This window comes from Salvelinus namaycush, chromosome 18 (assembly GCF_016432855.1).
Source record: "Salvelinus namaycush isolate Seneca chromosome 18, SaNama_1.0, whole genome shotgun sequence".
Classification (NCBI taxonomy): Eukaryota; Metazoa; Chordata; class Actinopteri; order Salmoniformes; family Salmonidae; genus Salvelinus; species Salvelinus namaycush.
The window spans coordinates 33,486,363-33,500,287 of record NC_052324.1 but is presented as its reverse complement, the minus strand read 5'-3'; the positions used below and the strand labels follow the sequence as shown (position 1 = coordinate 33,500,287).

The 13,925-nt window shown below is 42.5% G+C and overlaps 1 protein-coding gene across 1 annotated transcript in view; it reads right to left on the bottom strand.

Moving 5' to 3' along the window:
• Nucleotides 1–4,380: 4,380 nt before the first annotated feature.
• The window catches only part of LOC120062919 (protein patched homolog 1-like), a 133,622-nt gene continuing 124,077 nt past the window's right edge, over nt 4,381–13,925 (bottom strand). Inside the window, exons 16-19 of the mRNA XM_039012978.1 lie at nt 8,815–8,914; nt 8,205–8,507; nt 5,966–6,509; nt 4,381–5,697 (exon numbers count right to left, since the gene is read on the bottom strand). Coding sequence (XP_038868906.1) covers nt 5,967–6,509; nt 8,205–8,507; nt 8,815–8,914 — 946 coding nt within the window. The 3' untranslated portion in view covers nt 4,381–5,697; nt 5,966. The remainder of the gene's footprint in view (nt 5,698–5,965; nt 6,510–8,204; nt 8,508–8,814; nt 8,915–13,925) is intronic.

The following is a 13,925-nucleotide window of genomic DNA, read 5'->3' as shown; positions in this document are numbered from 1 at the left end:
AGAGAGAGAGAGAGAGGGATTGATAGAGAGAAAGAGGGAGAGAAAGAGAATGATAGAGAGAGAGAGAGAAAGAGAGAGAGACTGATAGAAAGAGGGAGATAAAATAAACCACTTCGTTATCTATTGTCACAAACCCTGGGCAGGGAACCACAGTTGAATAGTCCATTACTCTGGGAGTTTCAACATCTTAAATAGCCCTCCTCCCTTTCTCTTCTCCCTCCCCTGTTCCCCCCATCATCCAGAGCTCAGGGCTGAAAGGACAGGTACAGGAAACACTTGTTCATTAAGAGCCTGGACTTTAGTAATTCAGTCAGTCATTCAGCCAGTCATTCATTCAGTCAGTCAGCCAGTCAGTCATTCAGTCAGTCAAACAGCGAGCCAGTCAATCATTCAGTCAGCCAGTCAATCATTCAGTCAGTCAGTCAGCCAGTCAATCAATCAATCAATCAATCAATCAATCAATCAATCAATCATTCATTCAGTCAGTCAGTCAGTCAGTCAGTCAGTCATTGTCAGTCAGTCAGTTAGTCAGGTAGTCAGTCAGTCAGTCAGCTAGTCCGTCAGTCAATTAGCCAGTCAGTAAACAGGGAGAGGAGGTAGTCTGACTGGATCTTCATCACTGTTAGCTCAAGGCCACATGCCCTTTTTCATTACTCTGAACAGACCAGCTGAAATGTAACTACAACCAATTTCATTGCAGTCTATAAAGCTGTCCATCAAAATCCTACCGAACAGAGGAGCAGAGTGGGGGTGGAGGGAACGAGGGAGGTGCTGTTAGAGGGAACGAGGGAGGTGCTGTTAGAGGGAACGAGGGAGGTGCTGTTAGAGGGAACGAGGGAGGTGCTGTTAGAGGGAACGAGGGAGGTGCTGTTAGAGGGAGCTGCTGGATTCAGGACCAGATGTCAGCGAGTTTCAATGGCGAGGCGGGAGAGGAGGAGACAAGGAGTGGGCGGTGGTACCGGATAGTGTTCACCTAAAAGGTTTTGACCTAGTGATGTACAGGGGGAAATGCTCCATAATCAAGGGTTCTGGCAACACTTTACATTAAGTAAACATATTGTATCTACCCATTTAAATGATATCAGTTCAACATAATGTAAAGTGTGAAACCATACAGTACATGGTAAACAATATTCATAGAGGTAAAAAACTATATTTTGCTCAAAACGAGTGGAACTTTAACAAAAACATGTTCTGTGCATGTTACTATTATGAAAAGGTGTTGTAATGTGTGGTAAGTACAGTATCATATTGTGTGTTATGTATATACCTCACATAGCACTGTCATGGCCTTATGTTGTGGATTTTAACGAGCTGAGGTCAGTATTGAGGCCAGTTGTCCTTGCTGTCTCTGAAGAGGGCAGGGAAGATGTTCTGTGTTTCAGGATATGAAACCATTTCTGAAATCATTGACCCAAAGTCAACAACAAACAATTCCTTTAAGATCCATTTATTAAAAAAGAGACAAATAAGTTATAATATTTTTTATTTGTTAGAATTCTATCAGTGTTTCAACATTAATATTTAGAGAGCTAGTACAATTTCTACTTTCATGGCTAGCCTTTCACAAACCCATAGAAACAGCTTGCTGAGTTTTCTCTCCCCTATGATCGATAATACTGAGTGGGACGAGTCAGTCAATGCCGTCAGAGAGCCAGTTAGCAATGAAAGTGTGCACCGTAGGATTTTTCTCTGTTATGGTATTATTACATATAAACTCTTAAAAATATATACTTCTGTCAAATAACTTGACAACAACTATGTACACTACAAAAATACATTTTCATATAAATAAATTATATGGCATACATTTATCTTTGTAACTGAAACAATATATATCCTCGCCAACCAAGACCAAATGGCAGTCTGTAGAAAACCATAGATCATTTTTTTCTCCTTTTAAAATCCTCTAAGAGCTATGGTGAGTGTTGTAGTGTAAATGTTATATACTCTTGTTTCCCTACTTAACATTAGTAAGCACTTTATACAGATTGAACACCATTCATGTCAAAACAACAACTGTAATAGTGTTTTTCAATAGACATAAAAATCCCTGCATTTGTTATCCACTGACATTTATGACCAAACAAAACAAAAACATCTTATAATACAAAAATATAAATATCGCAAATTCAACGTTGAAAAACCAAACACAAACAAAACATTACAACATGTAAGAAAATAGTTGCCAGCCATGATTTCTCTCCATTATTGCCAATGTGACATCAGGAGAAAGAAGAAAGATTTCCACTCAAGCAGCTGACACGTAAAAAGACACACATAGCTACACGTGTTAGACAGGGAGACTGTGTGTATGTGGGGGGGGGGGGGTCTGGAAAGACATGACCGACACACACCGGGCATGATGGCGGGGGGGGGGGGGGGGGGGGGGGCTTAGTGAACCCTGACCCTTGAGGCTTTGGCCTGCGACATTTAGCAGTTGAGAGGGAACTTCCAATTAGTGTCATGGTGTTATGTTGTGGATTTTGACGAGGTGAGGTTGGGTGGGTGGGGACGGCTGGGGATAAATTGGGGCCAGTTGTCTTTGCTGTCTCTGAGGAGGGAAGAGAGATAGGACGGACACACACACACACACACACATACACATTGTTAGACCAGATAGTGCTAAACCCTTCAGCTCTCTGGGCGGTGTATGTTATTGGGTAAAGAGGAAGAAAGAGTTTCTTGTGAATGAAATGTGTAATTCAGTCAAGTGCCATGTTGAGTTGGGAAATACCGTAGCTGTAGCTTATCACTAGAGATAGGACAACAATGTATATTTACAGTGAGAATAACAGAAGTTGCATTCATGAATAAAAAAGGAAACAAACATGTAAATTTCACAACAATATCCTCCATAATGGCCTTGACTAGCTACCATGGATTTTGTCCACCAATTGCAATATTCATTAAAGAGGAATTGACAGCATTTTGGCAACATGAAATCATATGAAAATCTGTTAATCTACACCCTCCCAGCCCAGAACTCCCTGGCTGGCTACATCACCATACTCTCCCAGGAAGAATATCACACGTTTTTAAATGTTTTCTGACAGGCGAGCACATTTGAATAAATTCTTAGAATGTTTGGGAATTATGTATACTAAGGTATTTGTGAAAATCCTATAGAAATATAAAGTGGGAAAGCGGCCGTGCGTTTGGACAATTAATAGACACTGCAGTAAATTAAACCTAATAAAAACTTCTGTCTCGTCCAAGACCGGAGTCTACACAGACCTGTGTGCCATAGCCTATCAGAGCTACAGTAGGCATTTATACAAACAAGCCATTTGCCACATGGGCCTGTCATCATTCACTTTGAACTGGACTGTGTGTTTACAGGCAGAAGCAACAGCGCGACATTAGATTAGAATGCATTTGCCAAAAGCCACTAAATACACCTGAATGGATTTCTGCAAATATGTAAATACCACGGGAGTCTATTTAAATTTGGGAACTTCACAGTCCTATTGATCAAACAACCATGAAAAGCTAGGCTCTCCTTCCGTTATGCACATCAACAACAACAAGATCAACAGCTAATGTTAGCCAGAACGAGATAAGCTAAAATCCAACGAAGGAACATTAGATATAAATCTTCTCAAACTTTTTCAGCTAGTTGGCCATCAAAATTGCACTGATAAACAATGGGGAATTGTAGCCTACTCATCCTTCTTCAGCTTGCCTGCCAATGCATGTTTGTCCCAACCAAGCACCCAAGCTAACTGGCTAAAGTTAGGGTTAGGGTTAGCTACTTCCAGACACAAATGAGAGAACACCTCACTCTGACCATTTTACTCGCCCTAGCAGAGCTGGTTAGGCTGTTTACATGTTATCTGAGAATTTATGAATGCAAGAGATATGCTAACTGGATAACAGTCGTTCAAGTTCTCACTAGCTAACCAAATGACACCTGCATCTCTAGCTGTGTATATGAGGGAAAAATGTCAGTCACTCACCCACTCCTACAATGGCATGACATGTCACCCTCCTAGCAGCTAGCTTGCTAGCTAACGTCAGGCTCCATGTTTTTAGGTTGCTACGTAGATACGCTAGCCTATTATGACTGACCTGTGATCATTGACGTTGCTAGTTCGGTTGTATTGACATTCCCAACCTTAGTTACATGTTCATTTTTGTCCAAAATATTGAGTCATTGAAACTCAAACAGTGCATCCTGGAGGCAGCAAACAACATACCAGACCAGCTGTGATTTACAACCTGATAGCAATATTTTTTGGACTACCAAGAAATGTATTGGTGAATTATATGAATCATGCATTGAACTGCATCTATCTATTCTGCCAACAATGCCTTAGTGTACGTCATGGAATGTTGAGTCAAATATAACCTATTTTTAAAACTTCTTATAATGCTGGTTTTGTAGCATAAACTGGGAATTTTATATTTTTTACTGATATTATGATTGTCTGTTTGTTTCATATCAGCAAAGTAGTTAAAACGCTGTCAGTTCCATTTTAACTATGGGAGTGATACTTTTACGCCCACTCATGCTACTATAAGATGACTCATGCTACTATAAGATGGCCGCTGAGAGATATGACATCACAGAGGAAATAGGAGATGGGTAATTGAGTTCAAGGGACAGCCAAGTCACAACAAACACCTTTTATATCTTCTACATATCGGCTCGTATTAAATAGCACGCATAGCGTGAGTCAGAGTTTAACAGTAATTGTTTCATAACTACCACAGGTTTGTGATATGCAAATTAATTGTTAAAAAAAAAAGTACCTTTATACACAAACACACACAAACATACACACCTGCACACACACATATATAAACACACACATACATGCCCTGTGTAGCTATTGAGTAGTTTCACTTGATGTGATTGTTAGTCTATTTCTTTTTAGAGATGTATCTGATGAGTTACCCACCCACCTACGCACCCACAATCACATTTACACACACACTCACCTCTTTCTAACATAAAATAAACATTTGCATAGAATTATTATACAAGTTATTATACATTATTACAAAATATTTGAAGCAGCAACAATGTATGCTGAACTGTATTGTCTAGATGAAGCTTCCTCATGGCACAGATCCACAGACGATTGAACAACAGTAATCAGAGATTTCTCACACACACGTTTGTTTTACTATCCTTGTGGGGACAAAATAATTGGTCCCATTCAAAGTCCTATTTTCCCTAACCCCTAACCCTAACCCCTAACCCCTAACCTTAAGCCTTAATCTAATCTTTACCCCAAACCCCTAATTTAACCCTAACTCCTAAACCTAATTCTAACCATCACCCTAATCGTAACCCTAACCCCTAAGCTTAAAATAGCCTTTCTCCGTGTGGGGACTGGCTAAATGTCTCCAATTGTATATGTTTTACTGTGCTTGTGATGACTTCTGGCCCCGACAAGGAAAGTAAAACCAAAAACACACACGCCATAGAAAATGATGTCCCTAGTCTGTTAAAAAAAGGAGCTGTCCAGCTCCTACATTATAGCTACTTCTTTGTTCATATTTACATAAGTATACATATTTTAATGATGGATAGAGATATCTAAGACAAACATCCACGGGGTTACAGTAAGAATGAGCACCATGGCACTAGCCACCACTGGGTTATGTGTGTCGCTGAGCTGCGCTGCATTGGGCCGCTGAGTAAGAGAGGGAGTCCATCTTTGGCCGTTGTGCTTCTGCTCTCCTCCACTGGAACAACAGAGAGAAAGACAACACAGAGTTAGAAACCTGTCATGACAGCACGCACACACACATCTCACTCTCTAAAGGCATAACGCTCAATATATTATGTTCAGTTTGCAGTAAAAAGGGTTTGAAGGACTGAATGGGGACATTTCTGCAAGTAACAAAACCAAAGAAGGAAAAGGAACATTCATTGCAAGTACTTTGTGGATGTAATACCAACATGTGAATTACTTCACTGTCATGAGAAGCTACAAACTCCATTGAGGCTCACCTCAGCTTGCCCTCTTATCAGAGTCGCTCTCAGCTGCCTCACACTCCACATCCTGGAGCTCCATGGCCTCCACATTGGTGTCCATCTTGGTTCCTCTGCAACCCGTATGGACCTCCAGTGGCACATGGGGGTGCTGGAAGGCAGGCTCAGGCTCTGCGCCCCTTGCTGTGTGGTAACTGTCCGCTGCAGTGTGTCCTGGGTAAGAGGAGGTGGGGCTCTGAGTGGGGGGAGAGGCAGAGTGGACGGCGATGGTAACCGATGCAGAGGCCGTTACCGTGGCGATGGGCTGGCAGTAGGTAGGGGCGGGGTTAGAGTGGTGAGGTTGGTGGTGATTGGGCCGGGGGTTGTGGGATGGACGAGTTCTGTGCCCCGCAGAATGTTCTCGGTGGCCTCCCGAGACAAAATGGCCCTCGGAGCCGTAATGGCCTCCAGCCTCAGTAGCAGTTTCAAAAGCGTCCATGCGCGGGCGAGCTGGGGGCAGCGACTGTAGATCCCTGAAGCGACGGGATGCACCGGGGTGGGCATCCGACTCCGGCAGGACCGACTGACAGGAGAGAGATCAGAAAATCAGAACAACTTGTACACATGCTCAACATGTTCAGACAGAGAGCGTGAACATACAGTTGAAGTCGGAAGTTTACACACACTTAGGTTGGAGTCATTAAAACTCATTTTTTCAACCACTCCACAAATTTCTTGTTAACAAACTATAGTTTTGTCAAGTCGGTTAGGACATCTACTTTGTGCATGACTCAAGTAATTTTTCCAACAATTATTTACAGACAGATTATTTCACTTAATCACAATTCCAGTGGGTGAGAAGTTTACATGCACTAAGTTGACTGTGCCTTTAAACAGCTTGGAAAAGTCCAGAAAATTGTCATGGCTTTAGAAGCTTCTGATAGGCTAATTGACAAAATTTGAGTCAATTGGAGGTGTACCTGTGGACGTATTTCAAGGCCTACCTTCAAACTGCCTTTTTGCTTGACATCATGAGAAAATCAAAAGAAATCAGCCAAGACCTCAGAAAAAAAAATTGTAGACCTCCACAAGTCTGGTTCATCCTTGGGAGCAATTTCCAAGCGCCCGAAGGTACCACGTTCATCTGTACAAACAATAGTACGCAAGTATAAACACCATGGGACCACGCAGCAATCATACCGCTCAGGAAGGAGATGCGTTCTGTCTCCTAGAGATTAACGTATTTTGGTGCGAAAAGTGCAAATCAATCACAGAACAGCAAATAACCTTGTGAAGATGCTGGAGGAAACAGGTACAAAAGTATCTATATAAACAGTAAAACGAGTCCTATATCAACATAACCTGAAAGGCTGCTCAGCAAGGAAGAAGCTACTGCTCCAAAACCGCCATAAAAAAGCCAGACTACGGTTTGCAAAGATCGTACTTTTTGGAGAAATGTACTCTGGTCTGATGAAACAAAAATAGAACTGTTTGGCCATAATGACCATCGTTATGTTTGGGGGAAAAAGGTGACCACCAACCGTGAAGCACGGGGGTGGCAGCATCATGTTGTGGGGGTGCTTTGCTGCAGGAGGGATTGGTGCACTTCACAAAATAGATGGCATCATGAGGTAGGAAAATGATGTGGATATATTGAAGCAACATCTCAAGACATCAGTCAGGAAGTTAAAGCTTGGTCGCAAATGGGTCTTCCAAATGGACAATGACCCCAAGCATACTTCCAAAGTTCTGTCAAAATTACTTCAGGACAACAAGGTCAAGGTATTGGAGTGGCCATCACAAAGCCCTGACCTCAATCCTATAGACAATTTGTGGGCAGAACTGAAAAAGTGTGTGCGAGCAAGGAGGCCAGAAACCTGACCCAGTTACACCAGGTCTGTCAGGAGGAATGGGCCAAAATTCACCCAACTTATTGTGGGAAGCTTGTGGAAGGCTACCCGAAACGTTTGACCGAAGTTAAACAATTTAAAGGCAATGCTACCAAATACTAATTGAGTGTATGTAAACTTCTGACCCACTGGGAATGTGATGAAAGAAATAAAAATGTAAATAAAACATTCTCTCTACTATTATTCTGACATTTCACATTCTTAAAATAAAGTGGTGATCCTAACTGACCTAAGACAGGGAATTTTTACTTGGATTAAATGTCAGAAATTGCGAAATACTGAGTTTAAATGTATTTGGCTAAGGTGTATGTAAACTTCTGACTTCAACTGTATGTCACATGTGTGTGGGCATTATCTGAAGCACTTACAGAAGACAAAGAGTAGGCTGTGGCGTTTCCTTGTCTAGCTGTCCTTCTTGGCACTGCTCCTCGTCGCACCTCCTCTGCTCTCCCAGCTCTGCCTCCAGTGGTGGGGAGGTCGTACTGCTGCAGCTCCTGGCTGATGCCTGATGCCGTGGTGTTGGAGCTGTACTCAGAGTCTGACGAATCAGAGCCTGTACCTGTCCCCGTCCCTGAGGTGGTGTGGCAGGGGTGGACGGAGAAGTGGACCACGTGAGGAGGGGGCTCTGGGGACGGGGTGGGTAACTGGCTACACCTATCAACAGGGGTCACCTGAGGGGGACAGAAAAAGGAGGGAGGTGTAAGGAGATTAGGGAATTATTTGTATTCCTTTTTTTTGTTTTTACACAAACTATGCTGCTAAATAATTTCATGATGAGCTCGTGTTAGAACATTCAATAAAAAGTTAGTGTTGGTTCACCAAAATACGTGTGCGTGAAAAATGTGTGTGTGTGTAAAAAATATGTGTGTGTAAAAAAAACGTGTGTGTGTGTAAAAAACGTGTGTGTGTAAAAAACGTTTGTGTGTGTAAAAAACGTGTGTGTGCAAGCCATTATTTCTGCAGGAGAAACCATCTGACCTCTGGATAGGGGCCAAAGTAAGACAGCAACACAGGGAGAAGGACCAAACCATTCAGCACCCCCAGAATGGTCAGGATGGCCAGCACAGCAAAGAAATACCTGCAACAAACCAACAGTCTACTGTTAAGACAGGCAACATGGGCACGACATTTTATCAACCACCATACACCAACACCACAGAAGATAAGGTAGCAAAGAGTCACAACCACTAACATTCTCTGGTCATTTTGTCAGAAGCTTTGAACAACTTAACCAGTGGAACATTAGTAGCATCACATAGATACACCTGTGACAACCACAATGAACACTGGACACAGGCATTAGAGCAAAGACACATCTGCTAAACCACAGGGTAAGCATGATAGCCAACATGAGTGTGTGTGTGTGTGGTTTGTGTTGGTGTGTGTGTGTGTGTGTGTGTTTTGTGGAATGCGTGGGGGCTGGTGTGGGTATGCAAGGGTGTTTATAGGTATGTGTGTGTGTGTGTGTGTGTACAAAGAGAATACCTGGAGCAACCACAGAACAACAGGAGAGAGGCTGTGAAACATGAACTAGATCAACCATTACACATGCCTGAAAAGACCATGACACACACGCACGCACGCACACACGTACATTGGTTAAGTAGGAAACAGAAATTTACCTGTCAAGTACTGCCAAAGAGGGTTAGTCTTTAGAAAGCCGCACAGAGAACGAGAAGGAAGCACATTTAACTGGAGTTGGTTAATTCAAAGGCATGGAAACAAAGGGGCAGGGAGGGAGGGAGAAATTGGGGTGTGCGGTGTATAAGCAAACATGAAGACAACAAAGCAGTCAGGAATGTGGAGAAGGGGGAAGGAGGGGGAGAAGTGGGAAATAGGGAGAAGGGGGGCACAAAAGGACAAGGGCCTCTCCTTTTCTGATCTAAAACAATAGGCAGAAGAAAAGTATAGAATTGAAACAATTTAGTATAGAAGGAATAGAAAGAGAACAATGAACAGCACCACACCCTGGCCTACCTCCCTTTATCCCTTTCTCTCTTGACCTTTTTTACAGCTAAGCCCCTGTGAAAAACCCAGCGCTCTACAATCCTGTCTAGTTAAATCTCCAGTGTATCAGGAAAGACCCCCTGTCTAATTAAATCTCAAGTGTGTCACACAGGTAAAACACCCCGTCTAATTAAATCTCCAGTGTATCAGGTTAAACACGCCGTCTAATTAAATATCAAGGGTATCAGGTAAAACACGCCGTCTAATTAAATATCAAGGGTATCAGGTTAAACACGCCGTCTAATTAAATATCAAGGGTATCAGGTAAAACACGCCGTCTAATTAAATATCAAGGGTATCAGGTTAAACACGCCGTCTAATTAAATATCAAGGGTATCAGGTAAAACACGCCGTCTAATTAAATATCAAGGGTATCAGGTTAAACACGCCGTCTAATTAAATATCAAGGGTATCAGGTAAAACACGCCGTCTAATTAAATATCAAGGGTATCAGGTTAAACACGCCGTCTAATTAAATATCAAGGGTATCAGGTAAAACACGCCGTCTAATTAAATATCAAGGGTATCAGGTTAAACACGCCGTCTAATTAAATATCAAGGGTATCAGGTAAAACGCGCCGTCTAATTAAATATCAAGGGTATCAGGTAAAACGCGCCGTCTAATTAAATATCAAGGGTATCAGGTAAAACGCGCCGTCTAATTAAATATCAAGGGTATCAGGTAAAACGCGCCGTCTAATTAAATATCAAGGGTATCAGGTAAAACGCGCCGTCTAATTAAATATCAAGGGTATCAGGTAAAACGCGCCGTCTAATTAAATATCAAGGGTATCAGGTAAAACGCGTCGTCTAATTAAATATCAAGGGTATCAGGTTAAACGCGCCGTCTAATTAAATATCAAGGGTATCAGGTTAAACACGCCGTCTAATTAAATATCAAGGGTATCAGGTAAAACACGCCGTCTAATTAAATATCAAGGGTATCAGGTAAAACGCGCCGTCTAATTAAATATCAAGGGTATCAGGTAAAACGCGCCGTCTAATTAAATATCAAGGGTATCAGGTAAAACACGCCGTCTAATTAAATATCAAGGGTATCAGGTAAAACACGCCGTCTAATTAAATATCAAGGGTATCAGGTAAAACGCGCCGTCTAATTAAATATCAAGGGTATCAGGTAAAACGCGCCGTCTAATTAAATATCAAGGGTATCAGGTAAAACGCGCCGTCTAATTAAATATCAAGGGTATCAGGTAAAACACGCCGTCTAATTAAATATCAAGGGTATCAGGTAAAACACCCTGTCTAATTACATCTCCAGTGTATCAGGTAAAACACCCTGTCTAATTACATCTCCAGTGTATCAGGTAAAACACGCCGTCTAATTAAATATCAAGGGTATCAGGTAAAACGCGCCGTCTAATTAAATATCAAGGGTATCAGGTAAAACGCGCCGTCTAATTAAATATCAAGGGTATCAGGTAAAACACGCCGTCTAATTAAATATCAAGGGTATCAGGTTAAACACGCCGTCTAATTAAATATCAAGGGTATCAGGTAAAACGCGCCGTCTAATTAAATATCAAGGGTATCAGGTAAAACGCGCCGTCTAATTAAATATCAAGGGTATCAGGTAAAACACGCCGTCTAATTAAATATCAAGGGTATCAGGTAAAACACGCCGTCTAATTAAATATCAAGGGTATCAGGTAAAACGCGTCGTCTAATTAAATATCAAGGGTATCAGGTAAAACACCCTGTCTAATTACATCTCCAGTGTATCAGGTAAAACTCATTCTCTCTCTCTATTTCTCCTACTCATCTTTCTCCCCTCTCCAGTTCCTTCATTAAGGAAGGCTTTCCTCCTCTTTTCATTCTCCTGTGTGTATGTGTGCGTGTGTGTGTGTACTCTCAGTACTCAGGCTCAAGTTGCTCCATCCTCTTGGAGAATGCTTACTGTCTATGTTTGTTTGTGTGTGTGTGTGCATATCGTGTATGTGTGTGAGAGAGACAGAGAGAGTGAGAGCGAAAAAAGAGATAGAGAAGAGAAGAAAAGAGAGAGCTGCTGGTTCAGTTTGCCCAGCGAAGTAGCATCAATAAACAGGCCTTTTTAGACAGGCTATAGAATGGGACAGGGGCTGAGACTGGGGACAGGGGTTGAGGCTGAGGACAGGGGGTAAGGATGCAATGAGGGAGCTGAGGCTACAGCTTCTCCCCCTACCTCTCTTCTCTCCCTTTCCCCCTATCCTCTCCTCTCGCCCTTTCCTGTCTCTCCACTCATCTCTCCCTTTCCCCCCTATCCTCTCCTCTCCCTTTCCCCCTATCCTCTCCTCTCTCCCTTTCCCCCCGATTCTCTCATCTTTTCCTTTCCCACTTCTCCTCTCTCCCTTTCCCACTAGCCTCTCTCCCTTTCCCACTAGCCTCTCTCCCTTTCCCCCCTTATTCTCTCTCCCTTTCCCCCTCCTCAAACTCCTCTCTCCCTTTCCCCTCTTCTCTCCTCTTCTCTCCCTTTCCTTCACTCCTCTCTCCCTTTCCTTCACTCCTCTCTCCTCGCTGTTGGCCTCTCTCGACACGAAGACGGGGAAAGTAGCTGAACTCACAGAGTTTCTGCCTTGGTTTAAAGCCACATCTACACTGAAACACACACACAAGCACCCACATACACAAACACCGCGCTGGAGCTGTTTGTAGTGAAAACATTTGAGGGGTTGACAAGGAAAGTCAGGGAAACATTTATTTCGGCATGAAAAGAAAAATAGGAGTTGGCTGTGTTGTTATTCTGCAGTCTTCAGGCACAGAATACCGCAGACTTCAAATAGCCTGAGACAGAGACTGAGACTAAGTGGACCAGAGGAGATGAGGAGAGAAGGGTTAGTGTGTGTGTGCACTCTCACTCCTAAGCACGCCATCGTTGACCCCCATGATAACAAGGTCAGGGAGCAGGGCGGTGTGTGTGTTTCCAAACCACATGGGTGGAGATGGCCCTATTTGCTTAAAGAGATAGATCACCCACCTTACAAAACTTCCTCCTTGATGGCTACTTAAGACAGTAGTCTGCAGACATAACCTAGACACTGTTCCAAGATATGCTTAGCTACGGCTCTAAAGTGCGATCAACTTGGTCGCATATGCAACAAAATATTTTGCTGTGTGACCAGGAGTTTTATTTTGGGAGCACCCACTGTGAGACTAGGGAACAGATCTCCCAGATAATGATTGTTTTAATGATAAGGTTACGCTGTACCATTGTTTCCAAGCGCCCTAGAGAAAAAAGTGGGTGCAGATTCGATAGCGTCATGGTTGCACCATTACTACAATGAAAACGGCTTGCTTGTAACCCAACCAGGTAAAAAGATCTGACCCATATAACCGCCGTAACATTTGTATCATTCTATAGCGCCCCCATACCCAACTGGTGGACTGCAGGCCTCGACTACAAAAAATAATAATAATACAAATAATAGCCGGGCTTCAACCCCTGGTATCATATAAACACATGTAAGACATGGACAAATGTGTAGAATTGCAGGAAATTAGATTTAAAACAGACAAAAAAATATCACAGCCCTATGCAAAATGTGGAGAATTGTGGGAATGAACAGGTTGAGAGGGGTACGAACAGTTTGGGGTCGCATGGGTTGCGACGTGTGGGTTTGTTACTACGCCGATAAATGATGATATCCATCCGGACCTTTGCCGTTTAGGAAATGTGTGACCGGATCTCTCAAATAGTACTTGAGTACCCCTGCTATAGCAGATCGCCGGGATTGCATTTTACATCGTTAACCATTTGTTTACACTTTGTTCAGTCATGTACCGTCATTGGCTAGCTAGCTAACAACCTGGTAACTTTACCAGTATAACCAAACACTTTGGGGCACAGAATGAAAGGGAAAGGTTCTTCAGGAGATTCATGGTCATAGTGATCAATGAATGAGAGATCTCTTGCATGTCCTTATCACAAATCTGACATTTTTAAAGAGACAGTGTACAATTTTCAATGTAATGCATCTCAATGGGAAAAATGCCTTTACAGTGTTACATATTCATTTCTAGTGCACCACATGTGCTTCAAATGTAGAGGCCCAATATACTGTAGGCTGTATCTCAATCAATTGAAA